The 22,579-nt window shown below is 35.1% G+C and overlaps 7 protein-coding genes across 8 annotated transcripts in view; all 7 read right to left on the minus strand.

Moving 5' to 3' along the window:
* LOC111708083 (ubiquitin carboxyl-terminal hydrolase CYLD) overlaps positions 1-956 on the minus strand; it is a 21,841-nt gene extending 20,885 nt beyond the window's left edge. Inside the window, exons 1-2 of one of the 2 annotated variants that reach the window (XM_023481348.1) lie at positions 871-956; positions 275-397 (exon numbers count right to left, since the gene is read on the minus strand). In XM_023481348.1, coding sequence (XP_023337116.1) covers positions 275-397; positions 871-921 — 174 coding nt within the window. In that variant the 5' untranslated portion in view covers positions 922-956. Of the gene's footprint in view, positions 1-274; positions 398-481; positions 565-870 lie in introns of those variants that run through there. The other variant, XM_023481356.1, reaches the window with a different exon arrangement.
* LOC111708141 (membrane magnesium transporter 1) lies at positions 943-3,167 on the minus strand. Its single transcript, XM_023481420.1, has 4 exons — positions 3,083-3,167; positions 2,897-2,954; positions 2,139-2,247; positions 943-1,846 (listed from the first exon to the last, which is right to left on the minus strand). Exons 1-4 carry the CDS (start codon positions 3,117-3,119, stop codon positions 1,682-1,684), a joined length of 369 nt encoding a protein of 122 aa, XP_023337188.1. The 5' UTR covers positions 3,120-3,167; the 3' UTR covers positions 943-1,681.
* Positions 3,130-8,623, minus strand: LOC111708104 (serine/threonine-protein kinase 40). The gene is made up of 8 exons (XM_023481373.1): positions 8,498-8,623; positions 8,174-8,335; positions 7,673-7,786; positions 6,833-6,937; positions 6,681-6,718; positions 6,045-6,137; positions 5,220-5,386; positions 3,130-5,011 (listed from the first exon to the last, which is right to left on the minus strand). Exons 1-8 carry the CDS (start codon positions 8,606-8,608, stop codon positions 3,696-3,698), a joined length of 2,106 nt encoding a protein of 701 aa, XP_023337141.1. The 5' UTR covers positions 8,609-8,623; the 3' UTR covers positions 3,130-3,695.
* Positions 8,624-8,663: 40 nt separating this feature from the next.
* LOC111708121 (UDP-N-acetylglucosamine--dolichyl-phosphate N-acetylglucosaminephosphotransferase) lies at positions 8,664-14,790 on the minus strand. The gene is made up of 11 exons (XM_023481395.1): positions 14,605-14,790; positions 14,397-14,485; positions 14,071-14,153; positions 13,345-13,419; positions 12,219-12,363; positions 11,894-11,964; positions 11,369-11,456; positions 10,904-11,038; positions 10,308-10,358; positions 9,922-10,007; positions 8,664-9,648 (listed from the first exon to the last, which is right to left on the minus strand). Exons 1-11 carry the CDS (start codon positions 14,768-14,770, stop codon positions 9,423-9,425), a joined length of 1,215 nt encoding a protein of 404 aa, XP_023337163.1. The 5' UTR covers positions 14,771-14,790; the 3' UTR covers positions 8,664-9,422.
* LOC111708131 (uncharacterized) lies at positions 14,770-15,849 on the minus strand. Its single transcript, XM_023481407.1, has 2 exons — positions 15,715-15,849; positions 14,770-15,556 (listed from the first exon to the last, which is right to left on the minus strand). Exons 1-2 carry the CDS (start codon positions 15,826-15,828, stop codon positions 14,909-14,911), a joined length of 762 nt encoding a protein of 253 aa, XP_023337175.1. The 5' UTR covers positions 15,829-15,849; the 3' UTR covers positions 14,770-14,908.
* LOC111708146 (uncharacterized protein C20orf24 homolog) lies at positions 15,809-17,582 on the minus strand. The gene is made up of 4 exons (XM_023481432.1): positions 17,506-17,582; positions 16,792-16,879; positions 16,277-16,377; positions 15,809-15,947 (listed from the first exon to the last, which is right to left on the minus strand). Exons 1-4 carry the CDS (start codon positions 17,530-17,532, stop codon positions 15,831-15,833), a joined length of 333 nt encoding a protein of 110 aa, XP_023337200.1. The 5' UTR covers positions 17,533-17,582; the 3' UTR covers positions 15,809-15,830.
* LOC111708113 (TRAF3-interacting protein 1) lies at positions 17,553-21,367 on the minus strand. The gene is made up of 6 exons (XM_023481385.1): positions 21,250-21,367; positions 20,366-20,941; positions 19,259-20,049; positions 18,717-18,978; positions 18,322-18,472; positions 17,553-18,205 (listed from the first exon to the last, which is right to left on the minus strand). Exons 2-6 carry the CDS (start codon positions 20,625-20,627, stop codon positions 17,917-17,919), a joined length of 1,755 nt encoding a protein of 584 aa, XP_023337153.1. The 5' UTR covers positions 20,628-20,941; positions 21,250-21,367; the 3' UTR covers positions 17,553-17,916.
* Positions 21,368-22,579: the final 1,212 nt, after the last annotated feature.

The following is a 22,579-nucleotide window of genomic DNA, read 5'->3' on the forward strand; positions in this document are numbered from 1 at the left end:
CAAGGTTCAATGAAATCTATACTTTTTAACTGACCATAAACAAACCAATTCCCTACGTCAGATTCTACAAAAAAAATTAGATTTCAGACTTCTTTAAAGATTTCAACGTCATCTTTAAAGTCTTATCCGTTGTGTGCGACCTGGAATATGTTTCATCTTTACAACATCTATAAATAAAATTAGGTCTTATAATATATTTTTAAACAGTTTTTAAAATACGTCATTAATTCTACAAATATCCCCCATAAAAAACATTTAAGACTTTTGAACTGACCTGAACCGAGGTTTGATGAAGAATTTCTCTGGTTCCATCAGATATCTCCACCAAGCTTCCTCGTGGTACTAGAGTCTTCTGCTTATCAAACCCAGGGGTTAGGGCCTCTGAGCTAATCCAGCCCTACAGAAAACAGAACATAAATAGGTTTGGTTGGACAGTATTTTACTTTCATAATAAAAGACGAATAAATAACTGTCAAGTTACCTTTAGTCTATAGATGACCTTAACCTATTCACAACAGTACCCTTATAACCCTTTTTCTAATCAAAAATGTTGAAGATATCGTTAAAAAACGAGAAATTCTGACAATTTCCTTCATTATTTCTGAAAAAGAAATTAATCAGTCACTTGAAGAGAAACGTGAATTGAAAATGAATAATTTTCGAAGAGAGATAATGGATACCTCATACATTTTTGATCAGAAAAAGCCTGTAAGGGTACTACTGTGAGTCAGACATTTCAAACTATACAGCATACATGGATTCACTTGATGAAAATTGACATGAAACGATGTTTAAACTCCAAATTAGCAAGTTTTTATGTTTCATTTAAAAATGAATAAATAATCTCCCTTTTTAATCCCTTTTTCATACCTGGCCTTCATTCATTAGCAAATAAATGAGCTTCCTCTCTTCAACTCTCATCCTGGTCTCTATCTCATTTTATCTAAGTAAAAGTGGCGAAGGTAAAGTAAAAAAAAACTGATTTTTCCGAAACATACAAATAATCCCTCCGACAATATGAATACTAGAAGATGAATACAAAGTAAATGTTTGATAGACCCTGAGTTTAACTGTGCATTGTTTAATTGGATGAGAGAGCAAAGCGGAGTAAGGTTTCAGTCCCACGTCACAGGTATTTATCCAGGACGTGCAGTTCTCTTTCTTCGCTTCATTCTCATATCTTGGGATACAAGACATTCAGAACCATTTGTTTATACACAAGGTTAGAGCATTATCCTGCTCAGGGTATTCCTTATCATGGTAGGATTAGAATCAATGCAGATCTCCAGGTAGTTCAGAGAATACAGATTTACAAAAACATTCCTCGGTTTTAGGTTTACTGTAGAATATATCATATTTATCCATGCTATAGTTCTGACATTGTACAGGATAATGTGGTTCACTTAGATATTTCACATCGAAATATGAATCCTGGAATACATTGGAGTTCACAAACAATTCGAGTATTTTAGATTTCTTAAAGAAATTGTCTGTTTTAATCAAACTGCCATAATCAAGAAAAAATAATGAAAATCGAAATAAAACAAATTAAAATAATAATGCTCGATAATTAAATAACTAAATCACCTAAAAATTTACAACAAAAACTCAGGAGGTTCTCAGAAAAATGTGAGTACATTCTGACATACCGTTGTATTATTACAAAAAAGCTTGACTAGAGCTAGGACATGAATCTTTCTGGGATGTCTAGAATGTTCTTCGAGGCTGCTGGAGGTTGATAGAACGGAGAGAAGACCCGTCCTCTATGGTTGAATGTGTAGAATGAAGGACGGTTTCTAAGGTTCTCCCAGGATTTTCCTTCCAGTTCTACTGTAGCTCTGATCTCCTGGAAAATATGAAGAAACTGAAAACAGGATTAAAAAATAATTTCTCTCCCTTGCATAGTAAAAAATTCAAGGCTTTGCGAAAATATACTTTATGTACACAATGAGACAGAATTTAAAAACTCAGTGCATCGTAGTTAATTCAGGAAACACTGGATAATTTTACCCATATCATCCAAACTTTTGCAAAACAAGGGGTCCTCTTAGGAGGGATATTCTTGAAAAAAGAAGTGTTAATTCATTTAAGTTGTCAATTCCCTCAAGATACATTTAAACCTATCTATTAAAACTGACCTTGAATTCTCCAGCAATATATAGAACACCAAACATTGTGAGAAGTAGGGAAAGAATAGTCTGAATTCCAATATCTATTGGTAGTAACATATCCTGCATATCCGCGTACCTAGAGTAATAATTTGTCAGGATTATATACAATTTGGACTGGTGTTCTTAGTCAATAACACTTGTTTAATCTGTTGTTACGTTATGTTACATTTTTCTAGGATTATGACTGGAAACAGTATCAGGAATATAACTCGAAACAGGAGTAGGACTAAGACTAAAAACAGAACAAGGACTAAGACTTGAAACAGTACGAGGATTTAAACTATATACAGGACCAGGATCAAGACTTGAAACAGGATCAGGATTAAGACTTGAAATAGGACCAGGAATATAAATAAGAACAGGAGTAGGATTAAGACCAGAACCAGGGCAAGGATTAAAAACTAGAAACAGGACCAGGATAAGGCTCGGAGAAGGATTAAGACTAGATACAGGACCAGGATTAGGACTATAACCAGGACCAGGATAAAGACTATAACCAGGACCAGGATAAAGACTATAAACAGGACCAGGATTAAGACTTGAAACAGGACCAGGAAAAGAACTAGAAACATGACCAAAAATAAAACTAGGAACAGGAAGAGGATTAAGACTGGGAACAGGACCAGGAATAAGGCTAGACACAGGACCAAGATAATGACTAGAAATAGGAAGAAGACTACCAGAAGTAAGACTAGAACCAGGTCTGAAGAAAAATAAAACTGTACCTAGATATCTGTCTCCATTCTGCAGCAGAGTAGGCAGCGTGAACTAGACAACCTAGCCCTGAAACATCAATGGTTTTTTTTACATAATCTTTGGGAATAAAAAGATTGCTTTCGTAAAATAAACCTTGTGGAAATCATGACGAATTTTGTTAAGAGATATTTAAAAAATTGATGTTGTTAATTCACCTGTGAACACTATCCCTCTGTAAAAAGAATTTGACATTTTGAAAAAATTTTCTGAAATTAAAAATATGATTGTTTGTGAATTACATAGATAGTTGAGATTATTAGAATATGTGATAAACAAAACATGCTCAGAAGAAAAAAAACTAAAAATTAAATTTACGATTTACATGATGTATTCAAGGGAGGCGTAGCATCTGGTTAGGACATTTTTTAATATCTCAATATATAATGGTGTTAGAAATAAAGCTATGGGGAAAAGATAATTAAGAATAACACCAAAATAAAAAATACGATTTACAGTGTGTACTGTGTACTATGTAATCATAGTTTAAAGCGTAAATGCAATTTGTGTGATTTTTTTATAGATTTTTACTAAGCAAGGAGATAGGACGCGGAGTATTACAAAATTTGTAAGGAAAGCAAAAATTTAGTTTTTATGGGTTCAGAAACATTGAACGCTTATAGAGAACGTCTGACCTTCTAACTAGCTAACTAACTAACTACATAATTGTCTAAGTTAATAAATTTTTCTCCATCTAAATTCAGCTGTAATAGTCTTGGTGCAAAATCAAGGTATTTCTCTAGGAGAAGCATAGCGGCTAGGATGAATTATCTATAAAATATCTGGTAGTTGTTGCTCTGGTAGTGATTGATCCTCCTCCTCCTGGTTTCCAAGACTTACCGGAAGTCGCTGCTCCGACGTATCCAGGTCGCGGGAATAATCCATCGGAACAGCACGATGGGTTGGAGCTGGTTGCCTAGGTATTGGCTCCAACGTGATTCCGAGTAGTCTTGATGCCTCAGCAAGTGGTAGAGCAAGTCCTTGATCTGCGTGTGCAGGAATATTAAGAATTGGAGCGGGAGCAGGAAAGGTTGGAGCAGGAACTATAGAAGGACCATCAGTATCCCTAGTATGATGTCTCCGAGACCTAGAACGGTCGGAATCTCTGTGTCTAGTGGAATGTCTATGATGTCTACTAGATGATCTGCTCGAACTACTCCCTGAACCAGATCTTGAACCATGAGAACTACTTCTAGACCTAGATCCACCCTCGGAGGAAACTGGAACAAGATTAACTCTAGTTCCCAACCTTCTCAGGGCTCCCACTAAAGACAATGCACTGTTACTCCTAACCACCCCTGGTCTAGTTTGGGAGGGGGCGGGCATTCCTTGGCCTACATAGGGCGGGACAGTGCTCCGAGAAGGAGGTTCATCTCTTCTAGGACCTTGAGACAGATCTAGAACTTCTGCTTGATCAGGTACAAGAGCTGGGAGCGAGGAGGTGGTGGTGGGTGCTGAGAGATTAGGTCTCCCCGTCACACGTTGATATCCTTGCAATTTATCAGGTCTCACCAAAACCTGGTTATTTGGAGAACTTTGTCGATTAGATCTCACCCTACCTCCTCTCATCTGTGTAATAACCTGACTATAAAGTCTGTATTCTTCTGCGGAGAGGGGACGTGCATCTTCTCCTAGTTTATGTACAGGGATAATTCCTGTTTTACCCTCTCGGAGGAGTTTAGAGGCATGTTTGTTTTCATTCCCAGTTTCTCGGAGATTTCCCAGATTTAATAATAAATTATCTCCGTAATCATTCTTTCGCAGAGCCTCCGGTCGCTCCGCGTCCTCCATCTGTGGAACAACCTGGAGATTGGTTGGAATTGGAGACATATTTCTCCACATCAGAATAATACTCTCCACACTGTGCTTTACCTGTGCAGCGGTCTGACGTTTCTCCGGGTCCGTGACAAGCAAGCGTCGGATCAGATTCCGTGTATCCTCACTCACTCGTCCGTCGTCCGGGATAGAGAATTCGGCAGCCTTGATTTTATTAAACAGTTCCTGAGGAACGCTATCGTAGAACGGAAACTGTCCGTAGAGCATTGTATAGAGAACCACACCTAGAGCCCACATATCACTGGGCTTACCTGAAAATAAACAATGCGTCTTATCATAGGCTTTTTCAGGATTTTCAAGCTTTCGTTAATTTTTGCTTTGTAGAAACAGATAAATACGTAAAATAACTTTTCTTCATAGTTTGTTTTCCAACATTTGAGATTATCTTAGAGTGGACGTGAGTAAACAAGTTGAGACGAGTGTTGGAAAGCAAACACAATTTTAATCTCTAATCTCTACCTAGATAAGGTTTTCCACTGAGTACATCTGGAGAAATGTATGCCGGTGATCCTCGTTGATCCTTGAGAAGATCATCATCACGCATCAGATGTTTACCCAGACAGAAGTTGGTCAAGGTCACCTCCTGGCTTCTCCGATCCAACACAACATTTCCCAGCTTCAGATCTCTACCAAGAAAAATATTATACATTATAACTGATTAGTATTACTTGTCTCAACCTAAAGTTGTCTAATCCGTATATCTTTGCAACCTGATGTCGAACCCATATGATATAACAAACTACAAAAGACAAGTTTTTATTCTTTTAAAGGGGGGGGGGGTTGGAAATTATTTTTCGAGAAAATGGTCAATTAACGTTTAAAATTTCAATTTCTGTATTCAGGAGGAAAATTTCGAAAATTATATTTCTGCGACAACATTGTGCCTCTTCTTACGTCTTTTATTCTTAATTCCAATCTTAACATCTTGATTTCCTTCACATTTAGAAGCAGTGCTTAAAATCCATTTAATTTTAATGCGGATCCGGATCCTGGATCCGCACTGGAAAGATGAATCCGGATCCGGATCCAGATTTACTAAATTATTTGTAAACAAATAATTTTCAAATTTATTGTTTATTTTTTTTCGCTTATTTTTATCCTAAAACTTGATAAACCATTCAGAAAGGAGGTTTTTATAATATCTCTTTTTTTTAAAGTTCAGATTTGGGTTTAAGGAGAAAAAAAGATTTTTTTGCAGTTTTTGGTTGATTTTTTACCCCTTGGATCCTAACACTGGTTAGAAGACCTTAAAAAATAAAATAAAAAAAGAGAATTTCTACCGACCTATGAACTATATTCTTGTTGTGAAGATTTTCTACTATTTTGACAACATTGTAGAAAATGACCAGGGTTTCTCTCTCCTCCAACTTCTTCTCTCTGTAACAAGAGGATAAGGCTAAGGAGAAATATAACAAAGGAGAGAGATAGTTTGTACTTTGTTTACATTTTATTGTGATGTAAACAGAGACCATGTGTTTAAATTATCCAAGATTTAAGAAATAAGGTCAGGATTTCTTGGCAGGGAAATGTTCGAACTTATGTGTTGTGAATATCGAGATCAAGCATTCATCTCCATCTTAACGGTTAATTCAAACTTAGGATATCGAGATCAAGCATACAAGATTAACTATATCCACACAACAGTTCCGATCTCCGTAGAACTGAGGCCGAATTTAAAGAATTTGAGCCGCGGGTTAAATATGGTTGGTTCCACTTAAAATTGTATCAAATGCTTCAAGATTTAAGCCGGCGCTTGATTTAAACCGGGTTTTGGCGGATTTAAGCCGAGGCTCAAATTGTTTAAATTCGGCCTCTGGACGATTACTTAATGTTGTTTTTTAACAGTAAAACTAGTTTCAGAGTTGTCAATTTAGGTAAATAAAAAAAATGTAAAAATAAAATGAAGGAAGGAGGGATAACCTGATAACATGGTGCTGAAGATTAACAAGGTCCTGAGTCTAGTTAAACAAACTTTCAATTTATATTTTAAAACATTTGAAGAGCTGCTTGAAAACTTAATGTATTATGTTAAGATATTGATGAAATTCTTATAAGTTTAATTGCAAAGTTTCCTGTGGGGAGAAATTATGCGGCGCAACACAATCCAGAACTAGAACTATTCGTCTAACTTTTCTTCCAGTGTAAACCATCTGATTCTGAGATACTGTTTCCTCCTCCTACAAATTTATCAATAATTTCAACATATATGCGTGAATTGTTTGGTTTCGTTTCTCTCAATATTTTTAAGGATTCTTAAGTTTTTTACTTTATAATTAATCAAATTTGTGTCTTCGGTGGCCGAATTTAAAGAATTTGAGCGGCGATTAAAATTTAAGCCGCGGTTTAAATATGGTTAGTTCCACTTAAAATTGTATTAAATGTTTCAAGATTTGAGCCGGCGCTTAATTTAACCGGGTTTTGGCAGATTTAAACCGCGGCTCAAATTCTTTAAATTCCATCTCTGGGCTCACGTTTCTTCCACTTTTTATGGTTTTACCAAATACTCTAAATTCCTCTTTAAATCATCTCTTGACAAATTTTCCGTATATCTACGAAATTGAACTTAAATCCTTCAATCTTAAAATTTTACACTGTGGTAGATTTCGAGTTTAGTCGTTGAAGCTCTACTAATAAACTTTCATCCCCCAGGAGGAATTGAAATAGTTTGTAGAGAATATGACAGTCTTGCATTGCTTACAGGACCAATACTTCGCTTACATAATTGTGCATAATTAGTTATTTTCATCTCATAACAATTAAATATTCAATAGTTTCATTGATGTGTTTCATTAGTATATAGATTGTTAAGTCTATTCTCTAAATAGGTGTACACTTTACCCATTACCCACGGACCTGTTCGTTGTATCAAATAAAAGTTGCTTATTGCCCAAAAAGAGTAGTTTTAGTGCTACCTGGAGAGCTGTGTCCGAGAATGTGAAATGTTTCTGAATAACTCCAGGTTCTCCTTCTAGCAGACTCAGTAATGAATTCTCAGTGTGGAGCAACATCTTACCCTGTCTCTCATCCTTGATTTATTTATTTATATTTCCTTTGTTTTGCGATTTATTCAAAAATGGTCTAACTTTAAAACAACAATTTAAAATATCAAGAGTTTCTTCTTATAATTTTTCTCGACCATATTTACTTTTTAGATTTAATATTCAAATTGCACGGCACTGCCCAGCGCTTACTCGCGCTTGGTCTTAAATTGTGATTTTACCAAGAAACCAAATTTTCCTTATAAAAGTCGACCCACTCAACTTAAAATCGCAAAATAAAGCTTAAAAAATTCACGTGGTTCTCCCGAGTTCCCCATCGAAAGGCAAATCGGTCCAGGCGCAAGATATATGATCGGACAAACAAACAGAGATTACAATTTTATATATACATTATACATATAGATAGTTAGTTACCTGAGATTCTTTAGTTCCTATTCCTAAATGTAGGATCTTGAGAAGATAATATCTATCCGTCCCGTCCTTCCTACCCAAACAATGCAGGATGGATTTTACAGGAGAAACTGCCAGCTTGGGACCAATCAGGAAATCTCCAATCCTACGTACATGCGGTTCAACCTGCAATACATAAATAAGTATTTATTTAAAATTAAGACACATATTTTTTATTTAAACATTAAAGCATTGCTGTAGACAACCCCTAGGGCCTAGTCTGAACTCTTATCCACTCCCATCCCCTCTACCTTCTCCTTCTTATCTTAATTTTATCTCAAAACTAACCGGTGTTCCAGCCAGCTGAGTATCCTGGTTGCTCGGAGCAGGTTTCTTCCTTGGTTCGGTTGATATTCGTTTACTCCGGGTCCTGGAACCATCTTCATTATTTCGTTTCATCTTCTCCAGGTCCAAGCTCTATCAAGAGAGCTTCATTGAAAGGATTTGCATTGTATTCTGCAACAAAAACACGGTCAGTGCACAACTAGAAAATCACAGAAAAAGTTTGGACAAGTCCGGTATCACAGATTTCAAGGCTAACTAGTACAATGTACCAGTGTACAGGCACGCTTTACCATGTACACTGAACAGTGTACACGTACACGTACATGTTAATATGTCAGTGTAACGTATATTTTTCATGAGAAGTTTGATTTAATTGATTAGAATCTTCTTATTTAATAATATTTTTGCTTAATAATGAAGAAAAAAAAAAAAAAATTATGTACATAACAACAAACATCCGTCCCATAAAACGGCAGGGATGCAGGGATGTAGGGATGAAGGGATGGAGGGATGAAGGGATATTTTAGTACGAGATGAATGAAAAATGTCGCTGAAATGTGATTTTGAATTTCAACTCGTATGAAAGTGATATTTTTTACAATAATATTGCCATTAAAGGCATGATATGTGAAAAGACTTCATTAAGCTTTTAGCAAGGAAATTTTGTGTCGGATACTCTTGATTTTGGACAATCTCTTTACTCTCATTGGCTGAACGCAAAATTCCCTGGCTTCTGATTGGCCGTTAGTTTTCCACAAAAGACACTCTTCTCGGGATATATCAATATAGATTAAATTTATCTGTGGATGAACCAAAAGATCGAGGTCAAGCATACATTGTTTAAGAACTCTATATCTATAACATAAGAGTTCACACCTTTAGTTTGATCTATTTTTTTTTTAAACCAAGAAATTATTTAAGCCTTTATCTAAACAACAATCTCCCCGAAGAGAAGGTACGCTAGCGGGTATCTGACCATGAACGCGACCAGGCTGCAGAAGACCTGAAAGAGGAGAAGGACCAGGGTAACGTTCTTTTCATGAGTTGGACCTGAGAACTTAAGGAGCAGGTTGATGATTGTCAGGTTGTTGAACTCAACTAGGTTCTCAGCTCCTGGACTAGCTACCACACTCAGCTCAACCAGACCTAGTCCACTAAACAAACAATACAGGTCAATTCAGCCCGATAAAGGGAAGGTGTGAGCAAAATGAGTAAGACATGAATAATAACTGAGTTAGGAATCGGTATAAACTACTTAATTGATGAACTGCTATGAGAATTTTACATTTGTGAATTAAATATTTGAAGAGTGAAAGATGAGGAACGTCAAACAAGCACGCATTTTATCTTTAATTTTTCCTCTCAAAAATTTAATGTTCATTTATCAATTGATTTCTGATCTATAAATTCAAGTGATAAATCTTTACCTCAGAACTTTGAGGATTAACTTCCCAATCTTTTTAATTTGTTTTTCAGGAACCTTTGTCATAGACATCATCACTTTGTCCTCTTCCTGAACATAAATTTTAAAAAATTATATTTTCGAAAAAATGTATTATGAGAAAAAAAAGGTAATAAAATGAACAACCCCCTATTTCAAGAATTAAACAAGTTCCTCTAATAATTAAGGCCCTCGTTTAAAATGAAATTTCCTGGACTAATCTTTAAATATTTGATTAGACGATGTCTAAGACAGGGGAGTAGATGAAACAACTGATAATATATTTCCTGGACTAACCTTTATATATTTTGGTAAACGATGTCTAGGACAGGGGAGTAGATGAAACAATATTAATATATTTCCTGGACTAACCTTTATATATTTTGGTAAACGATGTCTAGGACAGGGGAGTAGATGAAACAACTGATATTATATTAGATTTTTCCCAAATATTATTTTGGTAAACCAGCGTGACTTGTCACCAGAGGAGGATGGAATAAAAAAATTTCTGATGAGCGAAATTTTTTTGCGAGGTGTGAAGGGGTTTGTGTAGACCAAAAAATTCATGTAAAAAAAAGTTTTTGGCGCAATTTTTCTCCTCTTTGCTCCTATTGAGCCAAGCAAAGCCACCCAGATTAAAGTAGTTGTTAAGCAAGAGATGCACTTTCATGCTAAAATTACACTATAAGAAAAAAAAACACTTATTTATCTTTTAAGCCGGCCGAGCGGAATCTTTGTAAGAACTTGAATCACATTGATTCAGAAAATGTGTTTACCCCGGGGATTCAAAAGACCTTAAAAGGGATTGTAATCGCAATTTCACAAGATCTTTGATTCATACTTTATCAGACAAAACTTTCAACGGTGCTGGTATCGTCACTTTTAATTACGTTTACAGACCCTTTCATGAGCTTATAGTTCTCCATCTAATTTAGATTATTAACAATGTATGAATCTAATATATTTTCCTGTGGTAAACTGTAGAGGAAGTTCAGGATTTGAGGGATAAAGAACAGGAGAAGCGTCTTAGAGAAATGACCAAGGATGGACACAACTGCAAACGTCATTCCGGAGAAATAACAGAAGGTATCCCCCGGAAATACCTTGAAAACGTTAGTTTAAACTGTGATAGTTTAAACGCAAAATGTTTGTAGTAAACATACACTTTTTATCATCAAATATTTAATATCTGAAAAACTGAGCCAAATGAATCCTGATTAAATAACTTTATTCATTGATACAAAAATAAGTTTACGAGGTTTAAAAATGAAATAGAAATAGAATTTAGTACGACTTGTACTTATCCTTTAAAAAGGCATCGAAGTTGTACAAAATTGGTAAACAATAACTATTACAGCAATAGTGCTTCAGATTAAACATCATCATAATTTTCAAGCTCAATAATTTCCCGCGAAAATAAAACCGCGGAATACCTTACTAGGATACCAGTTGTGGAGTAGAAGAGCTGATGTGGTTCCAATATAAGGAATAATAAAGTAGAGAGAAAACTCATGGTAACTCCTGCATTGTATAACAAATCAGATTTAGAAGAAACTCAATCTTGATAAATATCAATCAAGTCAGTCACAATCCACCAGTCAAATGAAAAAAACATGAAAAAAAATAAAAAATTCAAATTATTAAAAACTTATTTATCAGCATTCAGCAAGTCAATCAGTCAATCAACCAACCAGAAACCATAATCCATCTGTCAGTAAATCAATCAATCAACCAATCAACTTATCAATAAAAAAAATCAGATTATCAATTCCAATCTGGCAATAAATCAATCAATCATTTAACCAATACATTAAATAACGTCTTTTTGGAATCAATTCAAAATAACAAAACAAATGATCGAGGACTATTTAACAAGCTATCAGTTGACCTGCCTGCAACTCAGAAGGTCGTTAATTTATTTAATCATGCAAATATCGTACTGCGGTAAAAAAAATTACCTTGAGAGTCCTGAGAGAGAGGTAAGGTTAAATATTAGAACACTCACAGCAATAACTAAACTCTGTCCAACCTATTGAAATTGAAACGTGAGAATCAAATCTGAAAATAACAAAAAATTGTGTTCTTTGATTAAGAGGAAAATCAATTGGTAAATGTTGTTTAAAAGTTGAGTTAATGTGGGCTACCATTTTACACGAACATTTGTTTAATGCTTGACAAACCTTTAAAACTATCGCATCAACCTTATAAACCCATAAAACTAAACCTCTTCAGAGATGATTTTTTAAGAAAGTGAGTGGGACGAAAAAATATTTGATCACTTACCTCTAACCCATTAATGCCGGCCAGAATATTTATAGCGTTCGTAGCAAACACGGAGAGTAGTCCCATGTACACATAGTACAAGAACCCTAGGTGTACTGAGCTACCCAGTACACCTCGTAGAAGTAAAGGTACAACTATCTCAGTCCTGTAAAAACATGTTTATCATAAAGGGAGGGTTTTCGAATTTGTTGTTTTTTAAAAGTCGATTTGAATTAATTTTGTAAAACTTTTCTACAGAATGTCTACATAATTTCACTCTCTCAAATCAATCAATCAAATCAAATCAAATCAAATCAAATCATGAAATCATGGGAAAGCTTTAGGCTACATTAAACAGCTTTGAGGTTCAATGCCCGATTGTGTAATGGGTTTTCAGCCCGGATCTGAATCTAATTTTGACATTTGACATAAATCATGTAAATGATTTTCTTTAAATGGTAAGGGTTATGATCCAAGCAACACGACCAAGTTTGAGCCATGCAACCATTTTCAGATACTTTTCATTCACCAGTGACATTTGAATGATACCTAACCCTGTAACAGGGAGCACATTAGTCCCATCAAATGATATTAACCCTGTAACAGGGAGCATATTAGTCCCATCGAATGATACCTAACCCTGTAACAGGGAGCACATTAGTCCCATCAAATGATATATAACCCTGTAACAGGGAGCACATTAGTCCCATCGAATGATATAAAACCCTGTAACAGGGAGCACATTAGTCCCATCGAATGATACCTAACCCTGTAACAGGAGCACATTAGTGCCATCAAATTAACCCTGTAACAGGAGCACATTAGTGCCATCAAATGATACATAACCCTGTAACAAGGAGCACATTAGTCCCATCAAATGATACATAACCCTGTAACAAGGAGCACATTAGTCCCATCAAATGATACATAACCCTGTAACAAGGAGCACATTAGTCCCATCAAATGAAACATAACCCTGCAACAGGGAGCACATTAGTCCCATCGAGTGATACATAACCCTGTAAGATTTTGACCCCCAATTTAAAATTTTGCGTACACTCTCTTAAACTTATTTTTCGCTGTTATGAATCGACTTGTACTTGTAAAATTAATCGATGAATGTTTATTGTCTATAAACCATCAAAACCTGTTATTTGAGACGAAATAAACCATGAGGAGGGGAAGAGAAGCCATACTTGGTAATAACAGTTTGTGTCTCCACCTGGTTTAATAATATATTAATTTACAAGAATATATGGTAAACTTGGTAATTTTACAAGAAAATATGGTAAATTTTGTAATTTTACAAGAATATATGGTAAATTTGGTAATTTTCAAGAATATATGGTAAATTTGGTAATTTTCAAGAATATCTGGTAAATTTGGTAATTTTCAAGAATATATGGTAAATTTGGTAATTTTGCAAGAAAATATGGTAAATTTGGTAATTTTACAAGAAAATATGGTAAATTTGGTAATTTTCAAGAATATATGGTAAACTTGGTAATTTTACAAGAAAAACTGTCCAACTCTATCTAAGTCCGCTTGTTTGTTTGTTTGTTTGTTGAAGAACGACAAAACAGCCGAGCAGAATTGATCTAATTATTGTGTGTGGGGGGTTCCTAAAATCCCACAAGAGGGTTTTAATTAATATATGCAATAGAACGACAGACGCTAAGCTCCACTGGATTTAGTAAGTACAAAAGGAAAAAATTAATTTAAAATGAAAATACGAGAAAAGTTTAAGGAAAGTTTTCAATAATATTCTAATATGTTTCAAAAACTTCACACAGGCTTTTGTTTGAACTTTAATGAAAAGCCAAATTCTTTTTAAATTCTGATTCGATAAAAAAACAATAGAATAAGTATAAACCTGAGATCTAAAACATCATCAGCAAACCCCAGGAGGAGCATACAGGTGATGGACAACAGAGCTGAGATCAGGTGCACAAACTCCTAGAAAAATCAGACTATTAAAACTCGGAAATATCAGGCTAGTTATGAATTTAAAAAAGTTAGAAGGGACTAGTTTCTCAACGAGATACTTATTAGTCATAGAAGGACTGTCAAAGTAATTACAAGTGACTTTCCATTTGAAGAGAGGCATAATAACAACGGTATCTTTTAAAGCTTTGTAAATTTATGAGATTTCCCTGGTTCCATGGTCAAAGAACGGTGTTAATAGACAAGTTTCCGAACCTGATGCGGGAACTCCGGTTTATCCTGGAGCAAGTAGTCGGAGTAGGTGAACGGAATCATCAGAAAGGTTACCATCAAAAATATGCATCCTTAAAATGGGGAAAATAAGTAAGCCAGACTTAGCGGGGTTCAATCGGAGTATTATTTTAAATTTTTTCTAATTTCAACAAAATTAAATGAGAAAAAACATTATTTATATTTTGTGAACCTGTGATAACCCCTGTAGCTTCGGGAACCTTCTCTCCTGATGATTTATTAAGATCTATACCGAACAGATTTGCTTTGAGAAACATATCTCGAAACTTTGGGATGACATGGTAGGTCAGGGTTCCAGCAGCTACTGAAACCCCGGTCAAAAACTCAAGAGAAAACATTTTTCTGAAAAATATTGCAATAGAAACGTATTCCAGAATAGTGATTGTGAAAATGCATTAATGCCCAGAGAAACAGTGGACGAACATTCACATAAGTCTGGGAAACATTCTCGTAACAAATCCGCGAAAAATCTGAGATTATTCGGTTTCCTCCTCATCATCCAGATGACTGAGTTTAAGCTCTGAGGATTTACTGGATTGAGATGGAAGAGGTTTAGAATGTCCCTTCTTTTTGATAGGTTTGGCTCCGACAACATATTCCGGTAGAACCTGCTTGGAACCCACAAATGTTGGTTTAGAGGAGGGTTCCGGCTCCGAGATATCTGAAGTTGAACCTTCAGATATTGGATAATGGTCGGGTCTTATAATTTTCTTCGTGGGACGCTTGAAAACCAGTTTTTGGGATAAATCCGCGACCGGCTCATCAACATCCATCTTATTCTTCTTAATAGTTTGAAGGAACTGCAGAGCTGCGGCGGTATTAGATCTCTCCGTAACATTACCCACATCTTCCAAACTATATTTAGTCCACTTATCAGGGTTTTTCTTGAAATCCGGTACAAAACCCCCCCGTCCCCCACCCCGCCCACGCCCACGCCCCCCTCTTCCCCTGAATGATGTATTCTCTCTTCTCTCTGGTTTCAAGAACTCAGCTGGATGTTTAAATCCACCTGAGCTTTTGTCCTTGACCACGTCCTCCCCCCGGAACCGTTTGGCATCCCTGGTAGAGCAGTTGCTAATGGATCTCTCCAACTGCTGCTGCTCAAAGTTTGGTGTCTTATTTCTCTAAAACAAGAAAAAAAGATGTTTTAAATCTTAGTTCAAAAAACAGATCATCATAAAACTATGTGTTGACGGAAGGCGGCAACATTTTTGGACAATTTTAAACGTTAAGAAGTTAACAAGTTTTTTGAGGTTCTGATTTTTTAATAGTTAAAAATAACCTTGATATCTGATTTTTCAGGTTGTTTAACACTTCCGGAGCCGAGAGCGGAGAACACGTCGTTGACGCGTCCCGAGAACTCGGCGCTGGAGAGCGCGTCCCTGAGGTTGAACATGGTTAAGCGTGAACCCCGGAGTAGGTGATGATCCAGGTAACCAGGAATCCCGCGAAGCTCGTGATAAATCCTTCCTTTGTCAACTCCCAGGCTCCACCGAACTCAGTCTCGTCGACTCCCTGGAAGGAAAATAATCAATTGTCTACATTTTTCATGTCGGTTGTAAAACCCCAGAACTTTGACAAATCTGGATTGTAAATGTCACTTAAAGTGGCATAGAAAAAATATCTGTCTTTGACAATTCTCAAAAATACCCTTTTAACATTTAGTTGGGAGAACTTTTTCGATTTCGGCCATTTTCTTATTTCTATTTAGGAACATAAATCTTCCAAGACGCTCAACTTCAATTTAAAAAGAAGATATTTATTCCACATTGCTTCTCAAATATAGGTTAAAAGGTAATGCGGGTTTTTAGGTTTATTCAGGTTTGAATATTAAACTGGAATACCTGAACTGCAGTAAACCAAACGTAAACTATTCCAGCAGAGAGAGCTGCAAACAGAGCTAAACCGAAGAATCCTTTGAGAGGGAGTAAACCCCAGACTAAACCTGAACAGTTAAATGATCAGTAAAACCAGTATAAAGTCTCTTGTCCTCTCGTAATGGTTTTACATCATAAACTCTCTTTTCTGTGTAGTGTTTCAAGTTTCTTTAACCATGAACCTTTACATTACCCATTTAAATCTTGATGAAAAGCCTAAAATGGCTACGAAAATTTAAAATATTAGTGTAGTTAGGGTGAAAACCAACGTTGAAAATAACTTAATATAACACTGAAAATGGCAGTAAGTAACAAAATGCGCTGGCGGTCCCTTTATGAATTATTATGTAAGTAATAGTATTCAATTCATATATTCAAAATTGATGTCTTTTGAGTTCAGTTTGGTTAACAAAAATAAATATAAAGGTTTAAGGGGGGCGGGGGCTGCAGTAAATAATCTTTAAAAATTCCAATAATCCCACCGATAATAATCCCAATGAACTGCCTGCCCCAGTAGATGACGTCTAGGAACTCCTCTTTGTCTGCGGACCAATCAGATTGTTTCCAGATCTAACACAATATTTTCAACTCAGAGCTGGGATCGTTTCATCTGTAACATATGATGTATCTGACTGTGTCCGTCCCAAGTACGGTGAAACACGACCCCTATCGGTGAAATAAAATGGAAAGCTTAGTAAAATTAGATAATATTCAGACACCCATTTGTTTGGGACGATGCAGGCTTAGAAAAAAATACAATATAATTGACCCAGAAAACAGTACAAATCAGCAAAGTCTAAGAGCTGATTTTGAATCACTACCATCAATTGTAAACAAGTTTTGATCAAATAAATGAAACGTATTTATTAATTAATAGTTCTATTTATCTAAAAAAAATAGGTCTAAGAATAAAATAAGTTTTAGAGATCCCACATATAAAAGATATATGTGTTTTTAAAAACCAAAAAGATTGAATAATTGAAAAATTTTAATTAATTATATTTAAAATTTGGAAAGAAAATATTTTCTACGGGTTAACTGTAAAATGCCTTTAAGATTTACTATAATTAGGAAAAAGAACATTTGTAAATTATTTTGTATGTTAAACATTAATATGGTCTGAAATGTTCGGAGAGGTGATACATTAATATATATAATTATTTCCTAGATTAAACCTGATTTTATTGAAAATATTCCTTTTTGAAAGAACTACTGATGGACATCTTGCATAATATATTCACAATTTCTGAAATGAACACGAAAATATAGTTAGTTAATGTGCTGACCTTACATTTACATATTCATAAGGCACGTATGAAATCGTGGGGGGGGGGGGGGGGGTGAAGCTATTGTTTAAAATTTGCATCAAATTTCCTTATACACTTTAAAACTGTGTAATATATTAAACAATTAATTGTAAACAGGAAAAAAAATTGAATTATAAAATTGGTATTATTTTAAACGATTCTCAAGATTAAGGGGTATTTAAACACGGGAGAAACTACTCCAAGAATAAATTTACAAGGAACATTAAAATAAATGTCGAAATAATTGACTAAAATATAAAGCAAAAAATTAATCCCCGAAAAATGCTTAAGATATTTCGACTAGGCTGCGAAAACAGGGGTTGGTAAGTCGTCCAGATCAAAATCGTCCTCATCGTCATCTCCTGGAGGTTCGTCAACATCTCCTTGAGGTTCATCAGGATCGTCTTGTTGACCCGTCTCAACCTGCTGGTCCTGGGATTGCGAAGATTCCGGAGATGGAGGAGACAATGGTTTCGCTATCACTAGGTTAGGATATGCCAGTTTCTGCTCCGACCTAGAGGTTGAAGAGAGAGAAGAAGGACTAGGAATAGAACTCGAAGAAATCTCTTTGCTTGACAATTTAGGATATCTAAAATAAAACGCATTAGTTCGAATATCAATAAAATCTAACCCTGACCATCTCNCCCCATAATTTTCAATGTAATGTTCATGCAACACACGTCAAAAGTTTAGACATAAGCCAACCTTTCCGCTACTGAAGCAGGACGTTCTGATAAATCTGGAAGTCCGAGCCTGGAGGTAGTTGGGTGAGATTTATCCGGATCAGATTTATTAGAGAGTGTACTTGAAGGACGGGTTTCATCACTCTCCGACCTTTCCCCCAATCTCGAGATATCTTAATGAAAAAATAAACATTTTTTTTACGCGGGTTGAGAACTATTCTAAAATCTGTTTTTGAGAGAAAATATCTTTATACTTGCAAAAAGTTCTGAAAACATTTTTAGAAGTTTTGCCTGATCTGCAAAACATTACAACACATAGTATGGACAACACCCTGATCCATATTATATTATGGATCATTTCATTTCAAAAGATTTGAGTTTAAATTAAGAAGAAAAAGTCCAAAGTTTCCAACAAACCTTTAGTACCGCTTGAAGCCCCGGACCAAGCAGGACCAACAGTCAAGGATTCACTAATACTGGATTCAGGGGTAAGATCTTCTAGAAGCTTCTCTAGAGGTTTATTTATCAGCTTGGTAAGAAAATCGTCAGTTTTCTTCTTCTCTTCAGTTCTGTCCTTGTCCCGTTTATCTTTATCGCGATATTTTTCTTTTTCCAGCATTTTCTTCTTATCCCGGTCCTTATCCTTCTTATGTTTCTTGTCCTTCTTATGTTTATGTTCCTAAGCAAAATACTTGTTATGCAAATGACAATTTAAAATCTTAAAAATTCCTAAAATTTGGTACGGAAAATCAGAGAACAATGAACAAATTGAACAAAAACTTGATGATCGGGGATTATATTTTAAATATTAAATGTGAAAAGAAAGGTCAATTTATTTTTATCCTTATTCATACTGAAATGATTTTCTAAGGAAAGGGGGGGATGAGTTTATAGGAAAATATTAACCCCTACTTAACTAACTTCACGTAAATTTACGTTTACTTTATTTTTTCTTTTACCTTTCTATCTTTATGATCCTTTTTCTCTGAGTCTCTTGACTTCTCTTTATCTTTATCTCTTTCTTTGTTCTTTTTCATTTTCTTTTCACTAGAAGAATTAGAAATCTTTTCAGATTTTTCGGCAGGTTTGGTTAAACTTGATATTCCTGATATTTTAGATGCGGCTCTTTCAAGCAGACGTTTAATATCGTCATCGTCGGAATCGTCAGAATCGACAATCTCTTTAGATTTCAGTTTATCTGAATGAATTTTTTTTACAACTTTGTTTGCACTTGAGGATGTAGCTAATTTAGGCTTCTTGGGAGTTAGATTTCTCTTGACAACAGACCCTGATCCCAGCATTTCAGGTGTAAGGTCCGTCATCTCGAATAGTTTATTGTGCGTGAACGCATAATGCCGCGTCAATGTAATTCTGTCTCTGTTTAGTTTACTGCACACGGGACACTCATAAGGCTTGTTTGACGGTAACACAGCGTAGAAATTTGAATAGTAGTGAGAAAGAATATGATTCTTTAAATGGCTCAAGTCTTTACAAACAAGTCCGCACTTGCAACAATCAGGTCCTGAAAACACCTCGGGGTTGGACCCAGAAACAGGATCTTTTTTCTTAATCTTAATTTCAGACTTTTCCTTTGGGGAGGCCTTTTTTGTTTCGTCATTCTTAACCGGCGACTTTATTAAATCTTTCAGTTTCTTTTTTTCCTTCTTCGAGTGTTTTCCTTCGTTATCACTGTCACTTGCCAGGAAGTCGGAGGTATCGACTGATGATCGATTTGAATTGATTTTCATTCCTAAAAATAAGATTTTTATGATTAACAGTTGAAGTGCCCGGCGTTGAATATGATATCTAGAAAATCCACACTCAGCAGAAAATCCGTAATATGATAGAATAGATATCCAACATATCCTATTTAGCCCAAGTTGGTAAATATAAAAATATTTACGATTTGGTCGGGTATAGGTAAAATACATGCATACACATATAAATATCCTGCATGCAGCTCTGCATTAAATATTAAGATTTGTAAACATAGCGTGACATTTTTACATAAAAACTCAACCCCAGTCAAAAAAATTATATTAAAGTTAATTACTAACTATATTTACCTTTATTTTCCATTTTTTCTTTCTCCCAATTCTTTTTTGCCTTCTCGACTTCCCTTATATTTCTTTCCTCATCGTCTGAACTTTCCCCTGTATTTTCATTTTTCTTTCGATCACTTTCATTTCTCTTTTTCTTCGCGGTTTCTTCTTTCCTGGCTGAAGATTTTTCATGTCTCTCCTGGTCAGATTTGTGTTTTTTCTTTCGCTCATTTTTATCTTCCAAACTTGGGGATCTGCTTCGTTTAACTTTACTTGCTGGACCCATCTTCGGTTTTTTCTTTACTGTATCTTCTTTATTCTTTACTGTATCTTCTTTATTCTTCACTGTATCTTCCTTGTTCTTTATTTTTACTTCTCCTTTACCTGATTTTCCATGTTTGTATTCCACGTCATTCGTTGTATTAATATTCTTCTCATCATCACTTTCCGATAGTTTTCGTTTCACTTTACTAGCTGGGCCTACTCTAGGCCTAGATTTTTCAGGTTTACTCACAGGTTTGGTTTCAGTATTAGATTCAGGTTCAGTTTTAGGTTTAGAATCATGTTTAGGTTCTGAGTTATCCCTCTCAGTGTCTTCGTCTGAAAGAGAAGAGAACTTTAAAGCGTTTATCGACCACAAATTTTTTTGGTTATTTTGGTGAATTAATCTCTAAACCCAAGTTAGGGGTATATTGAGAATGTCTGCGTAGAGTATATAGAATTACTGAATTAACTATTTTTATTAAAAAAAAATCCCCAGCATATCGTTTGTTATTTTAATGATCTGAAAATGAGATTAATTTCTTTGAACCGATCAAACTTAGATCAGTAGACTCAAAAATTATTTTCATACATGAAAAAAAATAATTTCATTTCTGTATTTGAAATGTAAAACTACTAAATCTCACCTGAAGAACTTCGATCTCGTTTAACTTGGCTACCGGGACCAATCTTCTTTTTCTTTTTCGGCGGCTTCTCATTCTCAAAATTATTTTTCTCTTCAACATCTTTCTTTTTTTCATTTTCCGTAGATTCTATTTTCTTTTCAATATTTTCCTTTTCTCTTTCCTTAAAAATTTAAAACTTACTTCAATGCCATTTCAAAGAAATTTTAATTTGCAAGATTAACTTTTAAATCCAAAGAGGGGGGGGGGGGGTTAACATTGGAATTGTTAAAAGCTTAATTTCATTAATGTGGGAGAAATGTGAAATAAAACTAAACTTTTATCGTCAGGATATTAAAAACCCAAATCTAAGGTGAAAAAATTAAACTAATGATAAAATTTACTATGCATAAATATTTTCTATTGACCATACGTTTACTATTTATTCAAATCTATATTTGGTTCCTAAGATATACACATAAATGCGATAGATTTGTTAGTATTGTTCACTTAAATAATACTTTAAGTGGAAAGTGATAGCTTTAATGACTACGCTGTAAGATAACTGGGTCTGTCCTAGTGAACGATTTTTGGACCCCCCCTACCATGTGAATCTAAACCCGAAATTTTAATCTTGCATTAATCTGATACTTCCGGACCCTAAGCTTAAACTTTTGTGTATAAGAAATGCTTTGACTCAGAATATCTGGTACTAAAATGCATAATGTAACAGTTTAAAAACGTTGCACGTCCCAATTGATCATTTGTGAACACAAACAGAAAGTATATTTCATGTGTAAATACTTAATAGAAACGCCGCAAAAAATCATTTTAAATTACATAATTATCACCGTTATAAACAAGTATTTTGAACTCTTAAAAATAAAGGTTATATTCGGCTAACGAATCCAAATAACATATTACAAGTACACACCCGGGGAAAAGCGCACAGTACAGTGTAACTGCAGTGGTTGATTGATACCATAGATACGCGGCAGTATAAACTCATCAAAATGTAAAATCATAGAACTCCTTTTCAATGTATGTCGTATTCACGTATCACGAAAACGACATTTAATGTCTTTGACCAAAACCCCACAACTACTTTTATTACGCATAATTATAGTTTTCATTATTACGCATAATCATTACGAAATTTCGCGAAATTACGTTGTAGAAATTACGCGAAATTACGCCGTAATTTCGCGAAATGGATATTTCCCCAATTACGCATAATCCTGAGAAATTACACGAAATGAAAATTATTACGCGTAACTGCACGTAATTACGCGTAAGAGAATAATCTATTACGTTGGAAACCCTATACTCAGGGCGAGCCTATGTCGCCTAGGGG

The sequence above is a fragment of the Eurytemora carolleeae genome, unplaced genomic scaffold, assembly GCF_000591075.1.
Source record: "Eurytemora carolleeae unplaced genomic scaffold, Eaff_2.0 scaffold134, whole genome shotgun sequence".
Lineage (NCBI taxonomy): Eukaryota > Metazoa > Arthropoda > Copepoda > Calanoida > Temoridae > Eurytemora > Eurytemora carolleeae.